The sequence below is a fragment of the Coregonus lavaretus genome (genome assembly GCF_964263955.1).
Source record: "Coregonus lavaretus genome assembly, chromosome: 37".
Taxonomy (NCBI): domain Eukaryota; kingdom Metazoa; phylum Chordata; class Actinopteri; order Salmoniformes; family Salmonidae; genus Coregonus; species Coregonus lavaretus.
The window spans coordinates 26299204-26325951 of NC_140024.1; the positions used below are offsets into that span (position 1 = coordinate 26299204).

Consider the following 26748-nt stretch of genomic DNA (forward strand, 5'->3'; position numbering starts at 1 on the left):
GTAATCGCTGGCATGGGCTTTGCATCAGAGTGTGTGTGTGTAACTACTCTCTATCGGACTTCCCTGTTAAGACTTTAATTGCCTTGTCATTCTGTTGTTGAGGAACAGATAGTTGGAATTCTCACATACTGCTGAGATCAACGATGGTTGGCAATGTGATCTTGAATAGAAAACCTTAATAGTGTTGTAGATTAAAACAAGGTTTAATGAACGGTCATTCAAGGTAAAAGTGTGTGTGTGCATGTGAATATCCTTGTTCCATTCCACCATATGACGCACCTTACTACCTGTTGTGCTAGCCTGGTAGTACACACGTCAGTATTTTATGAAACATGTTGACTTGTGTAAGGTTAGACATGTTTATGTCCTTTTCAGTCATAATGCTCCCTAGTTCTCACATTTCATATCATTTTAGGACTGCCTTATTTGGTGGCGATAATCGCTCTGCTATTTGTATTAGCAATCCCTCTTGAGGTTTTTGTATGTGTGTTGAAACCTGCTTGCAGTGCTGCAGTTTCCCCATTAGATGCTGTTTACTTTATGCTGTTTACTTTCTCCCTGTATAATATGTATTTGGTACCAGATCTAACATGCTATACACATTCATTAATACCTGCTCACTGTCGTGTGATGTTTGAAGTGTTCGATACTGTAGAAGTATAGAAAAGAAAAGTGTGTTTAGTGTGTTGTGGTGATGAAACCTAAAGTAGCTAGTGGCCTTGGTTGAGAGGACTCTGACACACACACACACACACACACACACACACACTCCTAGGTCCCTCAGTGGACTCACACACTCAGAAGAGGAAGGAGTGAACGAGACAGGAAGTGACTAAGTCTCTGTTGAGTTTAGTGTCTTCTGCTGTTGCCACAGAAACCCCTGGCCGTCATAGCAACGGGTTCCGGTGTGAGTTTTTGTCTGTCTGTATGTTGTGGATATTAAACAGCAGTGTATGGTTAACTGCTGCAGTACAATGGTCTCTTCAGTCTTCTCCTCTTATCTTCCTGTTCTCCTCTCCTCTCCTGTGCTTTAGTGCTGACTAGTAGTTCTCCAAACATGGCTTGACAAATATATTGATAAAGAGGTGAGAAGAGCCTTATGTCATGGTTAGCCTAGGCCCTATGGTAAGTCTACATACACCGGTTTCCAAACACCTCTGAAGTTGATGTCTGTGGTTCTCATGCAGTGTCGTCCCTACGGTGTCTTTAGCAGATGAGGTATCGCTAGCTGGTTAGCCTAGCACCAGAGTGAGTGTTGTGCGGTGACATCACCCTGCCTGAGAACTAAAGTAGTGTCACCCTAACTCAACCAAGACTAAGGTTTGGTATAGCGATTGGTTAGAAGTTACAACGCTGCTAAGTGAGTGTGAAGTTCTATGAAGTGCAGAAAGTCCCGCGTTGACACCCAGGTCAGGACAGAGACTGGACTTACTCTGTTGCATATAATGAGACTCTTGATACATACAGCTCCTCATAGTCAGGTGCTTTTTGTTGTACAATGTCAGGCTGGGGAGAGAGTTGTGTCCCAAATGGCAACCTGGCCCATACGGCTCTGGTCAAAAGTAGTGCACTATGTAGGGAATAGGGTGCCATTTAGGACTCACACATAGAGAGAGAGAGAAAGAAAGTGCGTGTCAGGTGAATGAGAGCAGCCGACAGTCAGCCAGGTGAGAACTACTAGCTTGTGAACATCTCAGCCTGCAGGGCTAGTGCTGGAGGCAAGGAATGCTTGGAGCTTGTGCTCATGAACGGGATGTGTGGTATGACAGGAATGCTTCTCGCACAGGTGCACAGATAGGCACACAATGTGTATGTGGACATGTGAGTGATGACTCTCTCTCTGTCTCGCTGTCTGTGTCTCTCTCCTGTCTCTCTCTCAATTCAATTTAAGGGCTTTATTGTCATGGGAAACATATGTTTACATTGCCAAAGCAAGTTAGGAGACCCATGGGGCGGCGCACAATTGGCTCAGCGTCGTCCAGGGTAGGGGAGGGAATGGCCGGCAGGGATGTAGCTCAGTTGGTAGAGCATGGCGTTTGCAACGCCAGGGTTGTGGGTTCGATTCCCACGGGGGGCCAGTATGAAAAATAAATAAATAATGTATGCACTAACTGTAAGTCGCTCTGGATAAGAGCGTCTGCTAAATGACTAAAATGTAAATGTTAAATAATAAACAAAAGTGAAATAAACAAAAAAATGGACACACAAAAGTTCCATAATAATTAAGACATTTCAAGTGTCATATGTCTATATACAGTGTTGTACATTTACATTTACGTCATTTAGCAGACGCTCTTATCCAGAGCGACTTACAAATTGGTGCATTCACCTTATAGCCAGTGGGATAACCACCATGTTTTTTTTGTTTTGTTTTGGGGGGGGGGGGGGGGGGGGGTAGAAGTTTATCCTATCCCAGGTATTCCTTAAAGAGGTGGGGTTTCAAATGTCTCCGGAAGGTGGTGAGTGACTCCGCTATCCTGGCGTCGTGAGGGAGCTTGTTCCACCATTGGGGTGCCAGAGCAGCGAACAGTTTTGACTGGGCTGAGCGGGAACTATGCTTCCGCAGAGGTAGGGGAGCCAACAGGCCAGAGGTGGATGAACGCAATGACCTCGTTTGGGTGTACGGACTGATAGAGCCTGAAGGTACGGAGGTGCCGTTCACCTCGCAGCTCCGTAGGCAAGCACCATGGTCTTGTAGCAGATGCGAGCTTCAACTGGAAGCCAGTGGAGTGTGCGGAGGAGCGGGGTGACGTGAGAGAACTTGGGAAGGTTGAACACCAGATGGGCTGCGGCATTCTGGATGAGTTGTAGGGGTTTAATGGCACAGGCAGGGAGCCCAGCCAACAGCGAGTTGCAGTAATCCAGACGGGAGATGACAAGTGCCTGGATTAGGACCTGTGCCGCTTCCTGTGTAAGGCAGGGTTGTACTCTCCGACTGTTGTAGAGCATGAACCTACAGGATCGGGTCACCGCCTTGATGTTAGCGGAGAACGACAGGCTGTTGTCCAGGGTCACGCCAAGGCTCTTCGCACTCTGGGAGGAGGACACAACAGAGTTGTCAACCGTGATGGCGAGATCATGGAACGGGCAGTCCTTCCCCGGGAGGAAGAGCAGCTCCGTCTTGCCAAGGTTCAGCTTGAGGTGGTGATCCGTCATCCATACTGATATGTCTGCCAGACATGCAGAGATGCGATTCGCCACCTGGTTATCAGAAGGTAATGATGTGCAAATAGTTAAAGTACAAAAGGGAAAATAAATAAACATAAATATAGGTTGTATTTACAATGGTGTTTGTTCTTCACTGGTTGCCCTTTTCTTGTGGCAACAGGTCACAAATCTTGCTGCTGTGATGGCACACTGTGGTAGTTCACCCAAAAGATATGGGAGTTTATCCAAACTGGATTTGTTTTCAAATTCTTTGTGGGTTTGTGTAATCTGAGGGAAGTATGTGTCTCTAATATGGTCATATACACTGCTCAAAAAAATAAAGGGAACACTTAAACAACACAATGTAACTCCAAGTCACTTCTGTGAAATCAAACTGTCCACTTAGGAAGCAACACTGATTGACAATGCATTTCACATGCTGTTGTGCAAATGGAATAGACAACAGGTGGAAATTATAGGGAATTAGCAAGACACCCGCAATAAAGGACTGGTTTTGCAGGTGGTGACCACAGACCACTTCTCAGTTCCTATGCTTCCTGGGTGATGTTTTGGTCACTTTTGAATGCTGGCGGTGCTTTCACTCTAGTGGTAGCATGAGACGGAGTCTACAACCCACACAAGTGGCTCAGGAAGTGCAGCTCATCCAGGATGGCACATCAATGCGAGCTGTGGCAAGAAGGTTTGCTGTGTCTGTCAGCGTAGTGTCCAGAGCATGGAGGAGCTACCAGGAGACAGGCCAGTACATCAGGAGACGTGGAGGAGGCAGTAGGAGGGCAACAACCCAGCAGCAGGACTGCTACCTCTGCCTTTGTGCAAGGAGGAACAGGAGGAGCACTGCCAGATCCCTGCAAAATGACCTCCAGCAGGCCACAAATGTGCATGTGTCTGCTCAAACGGTCAGAAACAGACTCCATGAGGGTGGTATGAGGGCCCGACGTCCACAGGTGGGGGTTGTGCTTACAGCCCAACACCGTGCAGGACGTTTGGCATTTGCCAGAGAACACCAAGATTGGCAAATTCGCCACTGGCGCCCTGTGCTCTTCACAGATGAAAGCAGGTTCACCCTGAGCACATGTGACAGACGTGACAGAGTCTGGAGACGCCGTGGAGAACGTTCTGCTGCCTGCAACATCCTCCAGCATGACAGGTTTGGCGGTGGGTCAGTCATGGTGTGGGGTGGCATTTCTTTGGGGGGCCGCACAGCCCTCCATGTGCTTGCCAGAGGTAGCCTGACTGCTATTAGGTACCGAGATGAGATCCTCAGACCCCTTGTGAGACCATATGCTGGTGCGGTTGGCCCTGGGTTCCTCCTAATGCAAGACAATGCTAGACCTCATGTGGCTGAAGTGTGTCAGCAGTTCCTGCAAGAGGAAGGCATTGATGCTATGGACTGGCCCGCCCGTTCCCCAGACCTGAATCCAATTGAGCACATCTGGGACATCATGTCTCGCTCCATCCACCAACGCCACGTTGCACCACAGACTGTCCAGGAGTTGGCAGATGCTTTAGTCCAGGTCTGGGAGGAGATCCCTCAGGAGACCATCCGCCACCTCATCAGGAGCATGCCCAGGCGTTGTAGGGAGGTCATACAGGCACGTGGAGGCCACACACACTACTGAGCCTCATTTTGACTTGTTTTAAGGACATTACATCAAAGTTGGATCAGCCTGTAGTGTGGTTTTCCACTTTAATTTTGAGGGTGACTCCAAATCCAGACCTCCATGGGTTGATAAATTTGATTTCCATTGATAGCTTTTGTTTGATTTTGTTGTAAGCACATTCAACTATGTAAAGAAAAAAGTATTTAATAAGATTATTTCATTCATTCAGATCTAGGATGTGTTATTTTAGTGTTCTCTTTATTTTTTTGAGCAGTGTATTTGGTAGGAAGTTAGGAAGTGCAGCTCAGTTTCCACCTCATTTTGTGGGCAGTGTGCACATAGCCTGTCTTCTCTTGAGCCAAGTCTGCCTACGCCTTTCTCAATAGCAAGGCTATGCTCACTGAGTCTGTACATAGTCAAAGATTTCCTTAATTTTGGGTCAGTCACAGTGGTCATGTATTCTGCCACTGTGTACTCTCTGTTTAGGGCCAAATAGCATTCTAGTTTGCTCAGTTTTTTTGTAAATTCTTTCCAATGTGTCAAGTAATTATCTTTTTGTTTTCTCATGATTTGGTTGGGTCTAATTGTGTTGCTGTCCTGGGGCTCTGTGGGGTCTGTTTGTGTTTGTGAACTGAGCCCCAAAACCAGCTTGCTTAGGGGGCTCTTCTCCAGGTTCATTTCTCTGTAGGTGATGGCTTTGTTATGGAAGGTTTGGGAATCGCTTCCTTTTAGGTGGTTGTAGAATTTAGCGGCTCTTTTCTGGATTTTGATCATTAGCGGGTATCGGCCTAATTCTGCTCTGCATGCATTATTTGGTGTTTTACGTTGTACACTGAGGATGTTTTTGCAGAATTCTGCATGCAGAGTCTCAATTTGGTGTTTGTCCCATTTTGGGAATTCTTGGTTGGTGAGCGGACCCCAGACCTCACAACCATAAAGGGCAATGGGTTCTATAACTGATTCAAGTATTTTTAGCCAGATCCTAATTGGTATGTCAAATGTTTTGATCCTTTTGATGGCATAGAAGGCCCTTCTTGCCTTGTCTCTCAGATCGTTCACAGCTTTGTGGAAGTTAACTGTGGCGCTGATGTTTAGGGGTATGTATAGTTTTTTGTGTGCTCTAGGGCAACGGTGTCTAGATGGAATTTGTATTTGTGGTCATGGCAACTGGTCCTTTTTTGGAACACCATTATTTTTGTCTTACTGAGATTTACTGTCAGGGCCCAGGTCTGACAGAATCTGTGCAGAAGATCTAGGTGCTGCTGTAGGCCGTCCTTGGTTGGGGACAGAAGCACCAGATCATCAGCAAATTGTAGACATTTGACTTCAGATTCTAGTAGGGTGAGGCCAGGTGCTGCGGACTGTTCTAGTGCCCTCGCCAATTTGTTGATACATATGTTGAAGAGGGTGGAGCTTAAGTTGCATCCCTGTCTCACCCCCCGGCCATGTGGAAATAAATGTGTGTGTTTTTTGCCAATTTTAACCACACACTTGTTGTTTGGTCATGGATTTCATAATGTCGTATGTTTTCCTCCAAACACCACTTTCCATAAATTTGTATAGCAGGCCCTCATGTCAAATCAACAAAGCAAGACTTTGCCTTTGTTTTGGTATATTTGTTTGTCAATTAGGGTGTGCAGGGTGAATACATAGTTTGTCGTACGGTAATTTGGTAAAAAGCCAATTTGACATTTGCTCAGTACATTGTTTTCGCTGAGGAAATGGAAGAGTCTGCTGTTAATGATAATGCAGAGGATTTTCCCAAGGTTGCTGTTGACTCATATCCCACGTTAGTTATTGGGGTCAAATTTGTCTCCACTTTTGTGGATTGGGGTGATCAGTCCTTGGTTCCAAATATTGGGGAAGATGCCAGAGCTGAAGATGATGTTAAAGAGTTTAAGTATAGCCAATTGGAATTTGTGGTCTGTATATTTTATCATTTCATTTAGGAAACCATCAACCCCACAGGCCTTTTTGGGTTAGAGGGTTTGTATTTTGTTCTGTAGTTCATTCAATGTAATTGGATAATCCAGTGGGTTCTGGTAGTCTTTAATAGTTGATTCTAAGATTTGTGTTTGATCATGTATATGTTTTTGCTGTTTGTTCTTTGTTATAGGGCCAAAAAGATTGGAGAAGTGGTTTATCTATACATCTCTGTTTTGGATAGATAACTCTTCGTATTGTTGTTTGTTTAGTGTGTTCCAATTTTCCCAGAAGTGGTTAGATTCTATGGATTCTTCAATTACATTGAGCTTATTTCTGACGTGCTGTTCCTTCTTTTTCCGTAGTTTTATTTCTGCATTGTTTTAGTGATTCACCATAGTGAAGGCGTAGGCTCAGGTTTTCTGGGTCTCTATGTTTTTGGTTGGATAGGTTTCTCAATTGCTTTCTTAGGTTTTTGCATTCTTCATCAAACCATTTGTCATTGTTATACATTTTCTTAGGTTGTCTGCTTGAAATGTTTAGATTTGATAGGGAAGCTGAGAGGTCAAATATACAAATCTCTCTCGCTCTTATATATGCAAAAGAGGCCTTTGTGTTATCGGTACCAGTCATTGCCATGCATTGCAGTGTTTAGTTCTATAGCTGTCAGTTCTGCCTGATGGTATCAGAGGAGATATTTGAATATTGCTCATCTCTCACAGGTTGACCACTGTCTATTTGAGGAATTTCCTTGGTGGCCAATGACAAATGACCAATAGACGTAGACATACTGTGTGTGAAATAGGCCTACAGTTGCATGTTATTTGAAGAGTTGTTCAGGACTTTGATTCAGGAGTACAGTATTTGTTATTCTCTTTATGACATCACACAACAACCATGTGAATGGGTTTTTCCTCTTCATCTTCTGTCCTTTTTAGTCTTGTTCTCTCTCCCTTTCTCTCTCTGTGGGTATGCACTTTCCTGCATGTTATTGGTTTACGTGAGGGGCTGGCTGAGCTTTCTCTGCCCCCACTTCAATCTGATACTACATCTGGAGAGAGTAGTTAGCAGTAAGCTTCTGGGGTGAAGTGGTGAAGATGCTCTGTGAGAGGGTTTCCTCTTGGATATAAAGCGGCTGATGCCTAACGTTAGTCAGTTGTACAACTGAATACATTCAACTGAAATGTGTCTTCCACAGTTAACCCAACCCCTCTGAATCAGAGAGGTGCGGGGGGAATACCTTAATCGACATCCACGTCATCAGTGCCCGGGGAGCAGTTGTTGTTGGGGGTTAACTGCCTTGTTCAAGGGCAGAACGGCCTTGCCGGCTCGGGGATTCGAACAAGCAACCTTTTGGGTTACTGTCCCAACTCTCGTAACCAATGCTCGTAACCAACGCTCTAACCGCTAGGCTACCTGTGACCAGAATACCATATCACTAGTTATGTTAGTGTGTATAGACATGACAGGTAGATACTGTATCTAGATCAGCCATGAATTTACATTTCAAGTGTGCACATGCTACAATAGCACGACTAAACTACATTGATCAAAACAAAGCTAATTGAAATGTGCAGCTGTTTAAGGCTCCACCCACTGTTTCTGTATTGCTAGTGTCTGGTTGTCTAATCCCGTTCTGGTATGGGGGCATGCAACATCATCAGTTGGAGGTTGGGTGAAATCTGAAGACAACACTAGGTTTTGATCTTGTCAGGATTTGATTGGGTTGTGTTCACTAGGCACCAAATGGAATAAAACGTATTGAAACAGGGAGGGACCAACGCATGGACTTATCCAATAAGAAACAGTCATTTTATTTTTCTGTTGCAAACCATTTAAAAATCATTATTTTGTGGCCTAATGAACACAACACTGGTAAGCCAGCTCCTAACCCTGAATTGAAGTGCTTCCCTCTGTCATCTTAAACCTGTAAGCTGGCCCTGTGAACTGACAGCCTAGCACGTTCATTATTTTTACTGTGTACTTGTGACAGTTAGAATGTGTGTTAGTGAAAGTGTAAGATAAGGACCAGTTTTCCTTCCCCTTTTGTGTGTGTGTGTGTGTGTGTGTTTAGCCTACCCATGTACCCTCTACATGTATCAGCAGTAATTGTGGAGGAGGGGCCTACCTACGTTTAACATTTAATAAGAGGTTTGGATAGACAGTACATGAGTCTACTGGGAGGTCTACCCTGTATATACCTGACATGGCAGCACAGACCAAAGCTGAACCAGCGAGATATAGAACTGTGAGAGAGAAAGACAATTCGTTAAAAGTGAGGCTTAGTACGTTTTTATTTTGGTTTTTTTTTATTTTAGATTTTTTTTTTTTGTGATTTTTTTATTTTTTTTAGTCATTTAAATGTATCCAGAGCGACTTACAGGAGCAATTTGGGTTAAGTGCCTTGCTCAAGGGCACATCGACAGATTTTTCACCTAGTCGGCTCGGGGATTAGAACCAGCAACCTTTCGGTTACTTGCACAACACTCTTAACCACTAAGCTACCTGCCAGTGTTTACATGTAATGAACATACAGCTAACCAGTATGAGGCATGTTATGTTTCAGCTGCCAGTGTTTACATCTCAGAACTATGTAGTGTTCTAAATCATAGTGTTCTAAATCATAGTGTTCTAAATCAGTGTTCTAAATCATCATCCTCTCTCCCTTCACTACAGTATACTCACTGCACTTTATTTACCACCTTATTGCTGTGTGTGTGTGATTTCTCTCAAGCTGCTGCTATTCGTGGTATTTGCCCTCCCCTCTGGTGTGGTGCCTGGTGCTCGTACACAAAACTGGTCTTTTTAGAGCGGAGAGAAGGCAGGACACAGACACACACACACACACACACACACACACACACACACACACACACACACCACACACGCTCCAGCCAACCATGTCTTGCCATAACTCCGCTGGGGCAGATTCCATCTGTGTGTTGCGTACTGCCCTCCTGCTGTTGACAAAGATGCACAAGTGCTATACTATGTGGAGTCTAATGTGCATAGGTCTTTGATACCCTATGGATTTTAGAGGGTTAAATGCACCGTCTTGCAGGCATGTACAAGAACATCAATACACACTATTGTGTTGTCTACTGCTATTTGGCTTTCAGCTGCCATGTAATGAACATACAGCTAACCAGTATGCTGCATGTTATGTTTCAGCTGCCAGTGTTTACATGTAATGAACATACAGCTAACCAGTATGCTGCATGTTATGTTTCAGCTGCCAGTGTTTACATGTAATGAACATACAGCTAACCAGTATGCTGCATGTTATGTTTCAGCTGCCAGTATTTACATGTAATGAACATACAGCTAACCAGTATGAGGCATGTTATGAATATATTTGCAATTGGGTTCTTTTAGTCAGTTAGTGAATTTTAGATCCACTGTCTCCTGTGAAAGGGCCTGTAACTACAGTATGTAACCATGTGACGTTAGAGCCTGCTTTGTTTGACAGAGCTATGTAGAGAAGTTTTGGTGAAGAAAAGGAGGGATGTGTTTAGTGGCAGTAGAGAAGTATTGGTGAATGAAAGGAGGGATGTGTTTAGTGGCAGTAGAGAAGTATTGGTGAATGAAAGGAGGGATGTGTTTAGTGGCAGTAGAGAAGTATAGGTGAATGAAAGGAGGGATGTGTTTAGTGGCAGTAGAGAAGTATTGGTGAATGAAAGGAGGGATGTGTTTAGTGGCAGTAGAGAAGTATTGGTGAATGAAAGGAGGGATGTGTTTAGTGGCAGTAGAGAAGTATTGGTGAATGAAAGGAGGGATGTGTTTAGTGGCAGTAGAGAAGTATTGGTGAATGAAAGGAGGGATGTGTTTAGTGGCAGTAGAGAAGTATAGGTGAATGAAAGGAGGGATGTGTTTAGTGGCAGTAGAGAAGTATTGGTGAATGAAAGGAGGGATGTGTTTAGTGGCAGTAGAGAAGTATTGGTGAAGAAAAGGAGGGACGTGTTTAGTGGCAGTAGAGAAGTATTGGTGAATGAAAGGAGGGATGTGTTTAGTGGCAGTAGAGAAGTATTGGTGAATGAAAGGAGGGATGTGTTTAGTGGCAGAGAAGTATTGGTGAAGAAAAGGAGGGACGTATTTAGTGGCAGTAGAGAAGTATTGGTGAATGAAAGGAGGGATGTGTTTAGTGGCAGTAGAGAAGTATTGGTGAATGAAAGGAGGGATGTGTTTAGTGGCAGTAGAGAAGTATTGGTGATTGAAAGGAGGGATGTGTTTAGTGGCAGTAGAGAAGTATTGGTGAATGAAAGGAGGGATGTGTTTAGTGGCAGTAGAGAAGTATTGGTGAATGAAAGGAGGGATGTGTTTAGTGGCAGTAGAGGAAGAGAAGACTTGCAGAGTGAATGTGTGTGTGTGTGTGTGTGTTACATCATACCTTTCTGACAGTGAGTTACTGTATTGCTGGAGAGCTCTCCCTCCCTCCCTCCCTCCCTCCCTCCCTCTCTCCATCTAATCTTCCCTCTTCTCTACAGTAGTACAGTATAGTTGTTGCAGCCGTCAACATAAGAAATGTATTGCTCTCACGCCCTCCCTCCTTCCCTCGATCCCTCCCTCCATCTCTTTATCTACACCTCCTTCTCTTCTCTCTAGTTGTACAATCATTTTATCGCGCTCCCTCCCTCCTATTTACCTCTTCCCCTCTTCTTTATCTGTGGACAGTATATTCCTCTTCTTTATCTGTGGACAGTATATTCCTCTTCTTTATCTGTGGACAGTATATTCCTCTTATTTATCTGTGGACAGTATATTCCTCCTCTCTCTCTCTCTCTCTCTCTCTCTCTGTGTGTACAGTATATTTGTTTAATCCTTCCACGTGAGAAACAAATTTGAATATATTTTTAACTACAGTAGCTTAGCTGTACTAAACCACCAATCAACAAGAGACAGACACAACATAGTTTCATGCAGGTAATGAACGCAGTAAATATCCCAGGTCTCTCGCTGTAGTCATGAAGGAAGTCTACAGTGCTAAATGGCCAGGACTTTCTCACACACTCTAAAAATCAGGGTTGTGTTCATTAGGCACTCAAACAGGGAGGAGACTTCTTTGACTTGTCCAATAAGAAACACACATTTTAGTTTTCCAGTGCATAACATTTTGAAAAGTTTTGCTATGTTTGTTCCCTAATTAGTGCTGAGCGATTCACCGAAATGTTGGTTATTTTTTGTTTTTTAAACAAGACCGTCGGTTCAATTATTTGAATTCCATTTCGTTCAGTTTTTTTCAAACCGAACCGACCTCAAAAAGCACTAATCGCTCAGCACTATCCCCAATGAACAGGACCCAGTGCTTCTCAGTCAGCCCAAGTTCCCCTTTACAGAGGCCTTTTTCAAGTCATTTCCTGTTTGTCTTTTCCAGGCTCACTGGAGTATAGCAACTGCATAGAGGATGATGTAATCGCTGGGCTATTCTAGAGAACAGAGCAGCAAGTAGATGAAGTAGTAGAATACATCTAGGGCTTTCATGAAATCAAACAGTTTGGATAACATAATGATATCATGATGACATTATGATATCATCTCTTCAGGTGGCTGTTGTTGTGATATCATCTCCTCATGTGACTGATGTGATATCATGGTGATTTATTATTCTGACATATCAAATTGAGGTAGTAAAATCCTTAGTCATTGTTCTGTAAAGTCTGTTAATATTTGTGGTGGCTATATGTCCAATGGTCACATCGTAATTTAATTTTTATTGTCAAATTTGAAGGTGCAACATAGTCCTTTTTGATTGGCCCTTAAATTTGAAGCTGCAACGTAGTCTTTTTTGAATGGCCCTTAAACTTGGCCTGGTAATATTGTCCTGTTTGATTGGCCCTTAAATTTGTCCGCCTCTGTTGGTCACCTGTGGGTGTCACTGGTTGCTTGGCAACAACAGTGAAAGCCTAACTGTCAGTAATGACAGGTTCTGACAGTGTCCATCCTACAGTATATGCCTCCAAGGGAGAGATATGGAGGGAGAGGGAGAGAAAGAAAGGAACTGAGCGAAGGGGGAGAGATGGGATATTTAGAGGGAGAAAGGGACAGAGGGAGAGAGAGAGAGAGAGAGAGAGAGGGAGGAGTATATGTTAATATTTAGAGGGAGAAAGGGACAGAGGGAGAGAGAGAGAGGGAGGAGTATATGTGAATATTGAGAGGGACAGAGGGAGAGAGAAAGGAGATGAGAGAGGGAGGGGTCAGCACAGTCGTCCGTAGAGATCTATTGAAAAGCTGCTGCCCGCCTGCAGCCCGTCAATGAAACCAAAGAATAGAAGTTACTTTTCCGGTTTAGATATCAGTCATGGTTAAACCTCAGTGCTTGAACAGGAGCTGTCGATAAGACAAGGAAGGGAGGTGTGTGTGTGTGTGTGTGAGAGAGGGAGACAGAGAGAGACAGTTTGCTGAGGGTGACCTGTTGCTGCTGGAAAGTGTGTGTGTGTGATGGAGAGCTGGGGTAGTGGTTTTATGTGACTGGTCTCGTCTGTCCTTCCTCTTGCTTGATCAACAGGCTTAGCTTTGCCTGGTCTGGCCTCCTCCCCTGTTTGCTCTGAAAAGACACATATATATATATATATACAGTGGGGAAAAAAAGTATTTAGTCAGCCACCAATTGTGCAAGTTCTCCCACTTAAAAAGATGAGAGAGGCCTGTAATTTTCATCATAGGTACACGTCAACTATGACAGACAAAATGAGAAAAAAAATTCCAGAAAATCACATTGTAGGATTTTTTATGAATTTATTGGCATATGATGGTGGAAAATAAGTATTTGGTCAATAACAAAAGTTTCTCAATACTTTGTTATATACCCTTTGTTGGCAATGACACAGGTCAAACGTTTTCTGTAAGTCTTCACAAGGTTTTCACACACCGTTGCTGGTATTTTGGCCCATTCCTCCATGCAGATCTCCTCTAGAGCAGTGATGTTTTGGGGCTGTCGCTGGGCAACACAGACTTTCAACTCCCTCCAAAGATTTTCTATGGGGTTGAGATCTGGAGACTGGCTAGGCCACTCCAGGACCTTGAAATGCTTCTTACGAAGCCACTCCTTCGTTGCCCGGGCGGTGTGTTTGGGATCATTGTCATGCTGAAAGACCCAGCCACGTTTCATCTTCAATGCCCTTGCTGATGGAAGGAGGGTTTCACTCAAAATCTCACGATACATGGCCCCATTCATTCTTTCCTTTACACGGATCAGTCGTCCTGGTCCCTTTGCAGAAAAACAGCCCCAAAGCATGATGTTTCCAACCCCATGCTTCACAGTAGGTATGGTGTTCTTTGGATGCAACTCAGCATTCTTTGTCCTCCAAACATGACGAGTTGAGTTTTTACCAAAAAGTTATATTTTGGTTTCATCTGACCATATGACATTCTCCCAATCCTCTTCTGGATCATCCAAATGCACTTCAGACGGGCCTGGACATGTACTGGCTTAAGCAGGGGGACACGTCTCGCATTGCAGGATTTGAGTCCCTGGCGGCGTAGTGTGTTACTGATGGTTGGCTTTGTTACTTTGGTCCCAGCTCTCTGCAGGTCATTCACTAGGTCCCCCCTGCTTAAGCCAGGTTCTGGGATTTTTGCTCACCGTTCTTGTGATCATTTTGACCCCAAGGGGTGAGATCTTGCGTGGAGCCCCAGATCGAGGGAGATTATCAGTGGTCTTGTATGTCTTCCATTTCCTAATAATTGCTCCCACAGTTGATTTCTTCAAACCAAGCTGCTTACCTATTGCAGATTCAGTCTTCCCAGCCTGGTGCAGGTCTACAATTTAGTTTCTGGTGTCCTTTGACAGCTCTTTGGTCTTGGCCATTGTGAAATTTGGAGTGTGACTGTTTGAGGTTGTGGACAGGTGTCTTTTATACTGATAACAAGTTCAAACAGGTGCCATTAATACAGGTAACGAGTGGAGGACAGAGGAGCCTCTTAAAGAAGAAGTTACAGGTCTGTGAGAGCCAGAAATCTTGCTTGTTTGTAGGTGACCAAATACTTATTTTCCACCATAATTTGCAAATAAATTCATTAAAAATCCTACAATGGGATTTTCTGGATTTTTTTTTCTCAATTTGTCTGTCATAGTTGACGTGTACCTATGATGAAAATTACAGGCCTCTCTCATCTTTTTAAGTGGGAGAACTTGCACAATTGGTGGCTGACTAAATACTTTTTTTCCCCACTGTATATATATACACACACACACTGACACACGTAAGGAGTGAGTAGGACAGACAGCTGTGTGTAGTGTGTTCCTCTTGGCATTGATGGGTAGTCTGGCGTGAGTCAGGCAGGTTGGGTGGAGGGGAGTTTGTCTCGTCTGTGAACTATGACTGAATAGAAGAACAGCTTTGTCCTTTTGAACTGCATTCATCTGGAGCGTGTGTGTGTGTGTGTGTGTGAATGCTTGTAAGCGCTTGAATGTGTGGCTTAATGTGTGTTGTTGAATGGGTTTCCCAGTCACTAGCCTCCATTTGCCCATGAGTGTGAGTCTGTCAAGTGTCATCTCTCTATCCTAACCAACAGCTGGAAAACTCATGAACAGAAGACCCCCCCCCCCCCCCCCACACACACAGTGATGAGAAGAGGATCAGTTCCTCCTGGTAGTTTGTGACAAGGAGAGGTCAGTCAGGTCAGAAGGATTCCAGTGTTGCAGCAAAGCATGTAATGGACTGTTTGGCTTCCACTTTTCCTCTCCCCCGCTCTCTCCCCCTCTCGCTTGCTCTCTCTCTCGCTTGCTCTCTCTCTCTCTCGCTTGCTCTCTCTCTCTCTCTCTCTCTCTCTCTCTCTCTCTCTCGCTCTCGCTCTCGCTTGCTCTCTCTCTCGCTCTCTCTCTCTCGCTCTCTCTCGCTTGCTCTCTCTCTCGCTCTCTCTCTCGCTCTCTCGCTCTCTCTCTCGCTCTCTCGCTCTCTCTCGCTTGCTCTCTCTCTCTCGCTCTCTCTCTCTCTCTCGCTTGCTCTCTCTCTCGCTTGCTCTCTCTCTCGCTTGCTCTCTCTCGCTTGCTCTCTCTCTCTCTCGCTTGCTCTCTCTCGCTCTCTCGCTTGCTCTCTCTCGCTCTCTCGCTTGCTCTCTCTCGCTCTCTCGCTTGCTCTCTCTCTCTCTCGCTTGCTCTCTCTTTCGCTTGCGCTCTCATCTCACTCTTCTCGCTCTCTTGCGCTCTCCCTCACTCACTCATCTCGCTCGTCTCTCTCTCTCTCTTGTGCTCTCTCTGGTGAATCACTGTGTAATTACAGGAGCCTGGTGATTAAAGGCCCACAGTGTGGGGCCATCCAAGTGGAAGTGAGTGGAAGAGATTGGTTTGCTCACTGTAAAATTATTTACACAATATTGAATAATATTCTCCTCCTGTTTCCCATTAAAATACAAAGGGAGAGAGAACAGAGACAACTGGGAGGGAGAGGGGGAGAAGGAGAGAACGAGAGGGTGAATAAATAGAGAAATGTTTCTATACCTGGACAACATTGTTCTGTAACCAGATAAGGAGCACCATGGATTTGCCTTTCCCTCCCGTCTCAGCCCTCTATAAACACACACACACACACACACACACACACCTACACAGACTTGACATTGTGCAGAAAGGAACTCTCACATCAGTGTGTAATGACTGTATAGTAGTGAGTGAGCCTTTACCCTCCCATTCCTTCATGCCAAAGGCCTGTTACAATATCTAACAACTCCATGGTCTCTCTTTCTGGAAGGCCAGCAGTTGTCAGATTGTAGATGAGCCCTTGAATCAAACCTAATCTAACAGAGTTGAGTAGGAGACTGTTCCCTTCACCTATCTAATCATACCCATTCAGATCAGTGATTTCATTAAGGTAGGAGACAAGGGGGGGGGGGCACAATTCTAAGTCCACAGCCTGATCAAATCATATGGATGGAAGGAAGGATGCATCTTCGAAGTGTTGGAACTGCGCCTGCAGCCTGATCGGATCAAAGGGAGACATTAATTTAAGCAAGGAGGGAAGAAAGGATGCACTTTAAGTATTGGAACGGCACCGGCGGCCAGCTCTGATCATAGTGGCTATCATCCTGCTTGTGTTTGGAAACAGGATGTGAGGCAGAAAGTGTGTGTTTGTGGTCTGCTGCTCTGGGAGAAACACTCTGGGGTGAAGTTTCCCCTAGGTACAGTTTTAGAATCAGCTTCCATTCCCCCAATCCTAACCTTAACCATTAGTGGGGAAAATGCTAAACTGACCAAGGATCAGCGTCTAGGAGTGACTTAATTCTACACCGAGAGAATCCTGGAAGAGAGGAAGGATAGAGGGAGTATGCTCTAGGGATTCTCCATAGCCACAGCAGCTAGCGCTACAGACTGTATCCATCTCCTGATTCTAACTGATTCAAATGTGGGAGGTACTATCTGAAATGTGGGAGGTACTATCTGAAATGTGGGAGGTACTACTAACTTTCTTCCAGCAAGGTTCCAGCATCTTTGGTGGATGCGTAGCCAGGCCAGCACAATACAGCTCTGCTCGGCACAGCTTAGTATTGTACTGTGAAAACAGTATTAAAGTAGGCTGGCTAGGCTAACAGCTTGCGGTGCCACAGTGTCCAGTAGAGTCCAGTCCCCTGCTCTCACACTTCCTGGTAGTGTACGTCAGGAAGCCTCCCACAGCACAGAGGTCAGGGGTCAATCCAATAGGAAGAGACTGCTACCTGACGACTGTCTCCTCAGGAAGACATACAAAAGCCTCTTGTGGAGAAACACTGACAGTTTTCAGGACAGTGGAGGCTGGTGGAAGAAGACATTGAAAGACCAGTTCATTGTAATGAATTAATGATTTGTTTGATACCGTTCCATTTAATCCATTCCAGCCATTACAATGAGCCTGTCGGATTTTAAATGACACCAGCCTCCACTGTTGCAGTAGTACACTGTTGAAGACTGAGAGAGAGGACATGCTAGATAAAATAGTTATAGTCTGGATCTAATGATAGGCTAGCCTCTCCAATGTTATCTCTCTGCATTCCTGACAACACTATCATATTTGAGGTTGTTGTTTAATCTCCGGAAAATTGCTTGTGTGTGTCATGTTCATAACTCTGACATTTCTTCTGGCATCTCTCCTGCGTGCGGAATTCAATTGTCATTGACATTCTGCAGTCCCATTCATAGGTGTGTGTGTGTGTGTGTTGTGTTGTGGAGGGTGTGTCTGTGTTTGCTCAGGGCTGGCCCCTGTGTCTCCCTGATAAAATACCCATTAGTATGGCACCTTTATGAAGCCTTTCACTGTGGAGCAGTGAAAGGAGGGGGTGGTTCCCCTCTGCCCACCCCAGCCCCGTTGCCTGTGGCCTGGCCACACCGAGCTGAATAGGGGGCCTGTGTCTGGAGACCCAGTCATGACTTACTGGGAGGGAGGAGTTGTTTCAGCTGGAGGGTTTGGGTTTGTTGGCCTGTGTACTGCAAATAGTGTGTGTGTGTGTGTGTGCGCGCCTTTTTGTCTAATACAGGATGTAGTTAACCCTTTTGTAGCTGTGTGTCAAGGCCAAGGGCCAAGAGTGGGAGTGGACCTTTTTCTTTAGTAAAGGGTTCCTTCACACTGAACAAGGCGGCAAAGTTGAAACGTTTGTGTACCTTATCCCTGATGCAGTGGAAAGAACACAACAAATAATATAAGAATTAAGTAAGCTAGCTTTATGCGACATCTTTTTGACCCATCACTCCTTTTTGTTTGTCTGAATTCACGGGTTTTACGCACCAACCAAACTTCTGGGAGAGCGCGATGGTCCCCTTTTGAAAAGGGTAGTACAGAAAGAATGTGTTTTCCTTCCTTCAAAGCTCATGTTTGAAATACTCACTTTGTCCTCTAACTGTGAAATGGCTTATACCCAAGGATAGACTCTGGGCTTTCATAGGAGAGAACACATACTGGTATGGGGACTGGGATGTTATTTACTAGACTGGTGACTTATTGGGAAGGTTGTCTACTGGGAGTCATTGAACTACTGAGTTACTGGGAGGCAGTTGGTATCCAGTCCCTCTATGGTTCTTCAGTTGCCTAGCACCATCACATACACACTGTAACAGTTACGTAGCACCATCACATACACACTGTAACAGTTACCTAGCACCATCACATACACACTGTAACAGTTACCTAGCACCATCACATACACACTGTAACAGTTACCTAGCACCATCACATACACACTGTAACAGTTACCTAGCACCATCACATACACACTGTAACAGTTACCTAGCACCATCACATACACACTGTAACAGTTACCTAGCACCATCACATACACACTGTAACAGTTACCTAGCACCATCACATACACACTGTAACAGTTACGTAGCACCATCACATACACACTAACAGTTACCTAGCACCATCACATACACACTGTAACAGTTACGTAGCACCATCACATACACACTGTAACAGTTACCTAGCACCATCACATACACACTGTAACAGTTACGTAGCACCATCACATACACACTGTAACAGTTACCTAGCACCATCACATACACACTGTAACAGTTACGTAGCACCATCACATACACACTGTAACAGTTACGTAGCACCATCACATACACACTGTAACAGTTACCTAGCACCATCACATACACACTGTAACAGTTACGTAGCACCATCACATACACACTGTAACAATTACCTAGCACCATCACATACACACTGTAACAGTTACCTAGCACCATCACATACACACTGTAACAGTTACATAGCACCATCACATACACACTGTAACAGTTACCTAGCACCATCACATACACACTGTAACAGTTACCTAGCACCATCACATACACACTGTAACAGTTACCCCTGCACCATCACATACACACTGTAACAGTTACCCCTTCACCATCACATACCCACTGTAACAGTTACCTAGCACCATCACATACACACTGTAACAGTTACCTAGCACCATCACATACACACTGTAACAGTTACCTAGCACCATCACATACACACTGTAACAGTTACCTAGCACCATCACATACACACTGTAACAGTTACGTAGCACCATCACATACACACTGTAACAGTTACCTAGCACCATCACATACACACTGTAACACTTACCTAGCACCATCACATACACACTGTAACAGTTACCTAGCACCATCACATACACACTGTAACAGTTACCTAGCACCATCAACATACACACTGTAACAGTTACGTAGCACCATCACATACACACTGTAACAGTTACCTAGCACCATCACATACACACTGTAACAGTTACCTAGCACCATCACATACACACTGTAACAGTTACCTAGCACCATCACATACACACTGTAACACTTACCTAGCACCATCACATACACACTGTAACAGTTACCTAGCACCATCACATACACACTGTAACAGTTACCTAGCACCATCACATACACACTGTAACAGTTACGTAGCACCATCACTACACTAACTAGCACCACACACTGTAACAGTTACCTAGCACCATCACATACACACTGTAACAGTTACCTAGCACCATCACATACACACTGTAACAGTTACCTAGCACCATCACATACACACTGTAACAGTTACCTAGCACCATCACATACACACTGTAACAGTTACGTAGCACCATCACATACACACTGAAACAGTTACCTATCACCATCACATACACACTGTAACAGTTACCTAGCACCATCACATACACACTGTAACAGTTACCTAGCACCATCACATACACACTGTAACAGTTACCTAGCACCATCACATACACACTGTAACAGTTACCTAGCACCATCACATACACACTGTAACAGTTACCTAGCACCATCACATACACACTGTAACAGTTACCTAGCACCATCACATACACACTGTAACAGTTACCTAGCACCATCACATACACACTGTAACAGTTACCTAGCACCATCACATACACACTGTAACAGTTACCTAGCACCATCACATACACACTGTAACAGTTACCTAGCACCATCACATACACACTGTAACAGATACCTAGCACCATCACATACACACTGTAACAGTTACCTAGCACCATCACATACACACTGTAACAGTTACCTAGCACCATCACATACACACTGTTGATAGTCTATAGTTATAAAGTGGCTTTCTCTCCCCATTTCTTCCTTCTGTCCCCTGTACCTAGAACAGCAGTATGGTTCCTCAGTGGCTTTGCACCATACAAACACACAGTAAGAATGTGTCTTCAGGTCTGACCTCAGGGGATTTACATGTCAAGAGGAATGCTGAAAATGTTTAGGTGTGGTTTGTTAGAGGTGAGAGTTATTGGCTGGAGTGCGTACTGTACTGGATGTAATCTTCTCCTCTAGTTGACGTCTAACTCTGTGGTTCTGTTGCTATGAGCACTAGCAATGCCAAGGTCATGGGTTCAATTCCTGCAGGGATTACATATTAGTATTAGTACACATATTAATGCACAAAACATTTATGCAATCACTGTGCAACTTTGGATAAAATCGACTGCTAAGTGGCTTATCTTAAATCCTATGGTGATATGAAGACATGATTGTATGATATACCGTGTATAGGTTAAAATGTAGTGTACTAATCGCTGATTGGAGACACACACTGTTAATTTTCTAACAGTAACCAAACTGATACTTTCAGCTCCTAGGAAATGAAATGCTACCCCGTGGTAACTAGGGGCAACAGGAGAGAACTGTCCTCTCAGAGATTTACTGACTCCGGAGTGCTGAGGAGTTGAATGTCACTGGGTTTACTGCGCGTGTGTGTGTGTTTGTACTGCGTGTGTTAGGGCTTTACACTGACCTTTTTTACAAGGAGCTTGGGTGCTCCTACGTTGTTGAAAAATGTAGGCGCACACAAAGAAATGTAGGCGCACAATTAAAATATTTGAGGTAGTAAAGCTACAATCCTTAATTTATGTAGGCGCACTGGTGATCCTAAATTAAAATTCCAGGTCGCACAGCAAAATATTCAGGAGCATATGCGAGTAAAATGGTGGCACTGTAGAGCCCTGTGTGTGTGTGTGTGTGTGTTTACTGTGTGTGTGTGTGTACTGCGTGTGTGTGTACTGTGTGTGTACTATGCATGTGTGTGTTTGAGTACTGTTAGTATGTGTCTTCTGTGTGTGTTTCTCCTCTCCTCCTCCTCATCAGGACCCCAGTACAACCCTGAAGGCACTTGATTATGTGTATCACGCAGCTCTGAGGTCTATTACCAACCAAAAGCGTCTGACACACCGCTGTGACCTCTATAGTGCTGTTGGCTGGTCTTCACACCACTGTGATCTCTAGTGCTGTTGGCTGGTCTTCACACCACTGTGATCTCTAGTGCTGTTGGCTGGTCTTCACACCACTGTGATCTCTATAGTGCTGTTGGCTGGTCTTCACACCACTGTGACCTCTATAGTGCTGTTGGCTGGTCTTCACACCACTGTGATCTCTAGTGCTGTTGGCTGGTCTTCACACCACTGTGATCTCTATAGTGCTGTTGGCTGGTCTTCACACCACTGTGATCTCTAGTGCTGTTGGCTGGTCTTCACACCACTGTGACCTCTATAGTGCTGTTGGCTAGTCTTCACACCACTGTGATCTATATAGTGCTGTTGGCTGGTCTTCACACCACTGTGACCTCTATAGTGCTGTTGGCTGGTCTTCACACCACTGTGATCTATATAGTGCTGTTGGCTGGTCTTCACACCACTGTGACCTCTATAGTGCTGTTGGCTGGTCTTCACACCACTGTGATCTATATAGTGCTGTTGGCTGGTCTTCACACCGCTGTGATCTATATAGTGCTGTTGGCTGGTCTTCACACCACTGTGACCTCTATAGTGCTGTTGGCTGGTCTTCACACCACTGTGACCTCTATAGTGCTGTTGGCTGGTCTTCACACCACTGTGATCTATATAGTGCAGTTGGCTGGTCTTCACACCACTGTGATCTCTAGTGCTGTTGGCTGGTCTTCACACCACTGTGACCTCTATAGTGCTGTTGGCTAGTCTTCACACCACTGTGATCTATATAGTGCTGTTGGCTGGTCTTCACACCACTGTGATCTCTATAGTGCTGTTGGCTGGTCTTCACACCACTGTGATCTATATAGTGCTGTTGGCTGGTCTTCACACCACTGTGACCTCTATAGTGCAGTTGGCTGGTCTTCACACCACTGTGACCTCTATAGTGCTGTTGGTTGGTCTTCGTTGACTCTACGTGGGCTTAAACATTGCTATACTATTATGTATAAGGCCATTTTGGGAAAACTGCCACTTTATCTCTGTTCTTCTTTGACAAGGTCAGAAAATAAATACCAGTTACTTTTAACGGTTCCTAAAATCAGAACGGATCATGGCAAAAGGGTTTTAGCTACTCAGCTCCATGGTCTTGGAATCCTCTCCAGACCAGCTTGATACTCCAGGATCTTGTTTCCTTGGAGGAGTTTAAAGGTTTGGTTTACTCACATGTCACTGAGACATGATTGTCATTAGGACTTTACGTGGTGGTACATATGATAGATTTTTATCTATGACGCTTGTATGGTTCTGGAATTCTTATGAATGTGTGTTTACGTAAAAAATATGTTTATGGTGTCTGTCTGTAAGTTGTTACAGTTTGTCTGACTATATGTCTCAAACATTGTTCCCCTCTGCTGCCGTCTTGGATGGACCAGGTCTCTCTTGACAAATAGATTTTATCTCAATGAGACTAACCTGGATAAATAAAGGTTAAATAAAACCTCTCTCTACTCTGTGTCCTCCAGGTGGATGGAGGCGTGTCTGGATGAGGAGCTCCCTCCCACCACAGAGCTGGAGGAGGGGCTTAGGAACGGGGTGTACCTGGCCAAACTGGGCAACTTCTTCGCGCCACGAACCGTCTCCATCAAGAAGATCTACGACCGCGAGCAGACCCGCTACAAGGTGAGGACTGAGGAGATGCGCTGCAGACTGTAACACACACAGGCGCAACCAGACGCACGCGCGCACACACACACACACACACACACACACACACACACACACACACACACACACACACACACACACACACTCCAGATAAGTGCAGTTCAAAGGGATAAAGATGTTATTCTATTCAGTCAGTTAACAGAGGAGGCAAACTCCCTTTTGCCCAACCCACCTAACTCACACTAGACTATCCATCAAGGTGTAGGGGCAAGTAGCTGTTAGAGCACGGCGCTTGTAACGCCAAGGTAGTGGGTTCGATCCCCGGGACCACCCATACACAAAAATGTATGCACGCATGACTGTAAGTCGCTTTGGATAAAAGCGTCTGCTAAATGGCATATTATTATTATTATTTTACACTGATCTGGGGTCAGTTTTGCATTTTCACCATAATTGGGGGAGGCGAAGCTGATCCTAGATCTGTATTTAGGGAAAACTTCACCCCGGAGCGCCTCTCAATGCCACGAGGAACAGACCCACATCAATGGTCCTATTCAATCAAAACAGGTTGACTTAAGTTAAATGACCAAAAACAGACATTGTTATTGCACTGCAAGAATGCGCCCAAGAAATCCCCCATCTCTAGTCTTACCTTGGAAATGTTTTAGTAGAATAGGACAGGCTTGGTTTACTCCATGGGGAAGGAATGAATGACGTGTTTGTTTATGTCTGTCACTGTGTGTATTACTGTAACTGTAATTGCTTGTTTGTTTATGTGAGTGCATGTCAGTGTGTGAATGCATGTCCATATGTGTCAGTGTGAGTGCATGTCCGTGTGTGAATGCATGTCCATATGTGTCAGTGTGAGTGCATGTCCGTGTGTGTCAGTGTGAGTGCATGTCCGTGTGAGTGCATGTCCGTGTGTGTCAGTGTGAGTGCATGTCCGTGTGAGTGCATGTACGTGTGTGTCAGTGTGAGTGCATGTCCGTGTGTGTCAGTGTGAGTGCATGTCCGTGTGAGTGCATGTCCGTGTGTGTCAGTGTGAGTGCATGTCCGTGTGTGTCAGTGTGAGTGCATGTCCGTGTGTGTCAGTGTGAGTGCATGTCCGTGTGTGTCAGTGTGAGTGCATGTCCGTGTGTGTCAGTGTGAGTGCATGTCCGTGTGTGTCAGTGTGAGTGCATGTCCGTGTGTGTCAGTGTGAGTGCATGTCCGTGTGTGTCAGTGTGAGTGCATGTCAGTGTGAGTGCATGTCCGTGTGAGTGCATGTCCGTGTGTGTCAGTGTGAGTGCATGTCCGTGTGTGTCAGTGTGAGTGCATGTCAGTGTGAGTGGGTGTCACATTGTAACTCACTGTGTGTGTGTTTCATTCCTGCAGGCCACTGGGCTTCATTTTAGACATACAGACAACGTCATCCAGTGGCTCAACGCCATGACCGAGAAGGGTCTACCAAAGGTGAGTGGTGGGCTTACAGACACACAGACATAGCAATCACTGTGTTCTCTAACAATACCAGGGAAGGGTATTTCCCCCTGTACCACTCCTGTGTAACAAGCTGGGTCTTGCCCGGATCCCACACCCAGTCTCTGACTACTGAACCCTCAGCCCTGGGTCACGTTCAATAGGAACGAACGGAAGATAATGTTTTGAAACATTCACATTCTTATTGGACAAGTCCTGGTAATATGTAATTAATTTCCTAATGTTTTAGCATGTTTCGTGCCTAATGAAGATGTCCGTCTGTCCTCAGATCTTCTATCCAGAGACTACAGACATCTACGACAGGAAGAACATGCCGCGCTGCATCTACTGCATACATGCTCTCAGGTACACACACACACACACACACACACACACACACACACAATGAATTGGAATTGCTATACATTTTCTGACTACTCTAGGAAAATGATTTATCACAAACCAGACAAATCTGGTCTTTCTCCATCTGGTCTGTTTGCTTTATTTTCCTATTAAAATGATATTAAACCCAACCCTGATCTGCCTCTTAGTTGAGGTTGGAAATATGTGTGTACAACAATGCTACCTGAACTCTCACAGAAAAGTCACAATAGACAAATTGTCTATTGTAATACTTGTGAGAAATGGTCCTACTCAATACCGCCGGTATGTGAAGGTGAAAATGTAGCCTGGGTTTGTACATGTTTATGCTCAGGATTAGGTTTTTGGGAACCTGACACGTTTACGAGGTGAACGGTACGGTTTTGGACAAGGAGGAAAACTCCAACCGCCTTAGCCTAACGATGGTAGAGTTCACGGCCCAAATGGCACCCTATTCACTATAAAGTGCACTACTTTACACCAGAGCCCTATTGGATGGCAGCCATGGTCCCCTATTGGCTCTGGTCATTTGGGACGCAGCCAGAGTCTGTGTTAATAGAACATTCCAGCTGCATGTAAAATGGATGCTGAGCCTGTTCAGTCCAGAGGCTGGAAATCTGGCACCATATTGCCTTTGTAGTGCACAATATAGGGAATAGAGTGCCGTTTGGGAAGGGTCCTTAGCCTTTAGAGTCAGGAAGTCAACACTACACAACAGGACTGGGTGACAGGGTAGCAGAGGGGGGGAGGAGGTGTGTGTGTGTGTGAGACCCCCAGCTCCAGGCCACGCTAGATGACTTTACAATGCCTTCTGGCCCCCTCCCCAGGTGGCACACACATGCCAGAACACAGCTCCAACAACATGTTTATGGCTTACGCTTAACATCCAATAGTTTGTAATGTACACTAGAGGCCCAGAGTGTGTGTGATGCTACTTTCCTCTCAATATGGCCATCATTCCAAAGCTCAAACCCACTGTCTGTAAAGGCCTCATGTCTCCTGTGGAAGTGGCTGTTCTTTCCTGGCTCTGTTGTAATCCCCTTTCCTCTTCCTCCTTGTTCTCTTCTCTCATTCTCTCTCTTCCATCTTCTCTCTTTTCCATCTTCTCTTCCATCTCTGTTTCCCCTTCCTCCATTTCTCCTTACCACCTCATCACTCGATCTCTCTCTCTCTCTCTCTCTCTCTCTAGTTTGTACCTGTTCAAGCTGGGTCTAGCCCCTCAGATCCAGGATCTGTATGGCAAGGTGGATTTCACAGGTGAGTGTGTCCCAAGACCACACAGAATTCAATATTCTTTCACTCAACTCATTCAGTTTGCCATTGTCCATTTTGTTGTTTTAATGTCAAACAGTAAACACGACCAACATAACAT

The 26748-nt window shown here is 44.8% G+C and overlaps 1 protein-coding gene across 1 annotated transcript in view; it reads left to right on the forward strand.

The window, feature by feature from the left end:
• iqgap1 (IQ motif containing GTPase activating protein 1) overlaps window positions 1–26748 on the forward strand; it is a 75355-nt gene that overhangs the window by 4578 nt on the left and 44029 nt on the right. Inside the window, exons 3-6 of the mRNA XM_084154302.1 lie at window positions 23396–23552; window positions 24912–24989; window positions 25285–25361; window positions 26566–26633. Of these exons, the coding sequence (XP_084010428.1) occupies window positions 23396–23552; window positions 24912–24989; window positions 25285–25361; window positions 26566–26633 (380 nt within the window). The remainder of the gene's footprint in view (window positions 1–23395; window positions 23553–24911; window positions 24990–25284; window positions 25362–26565; window positions 26634–26748) is intronic.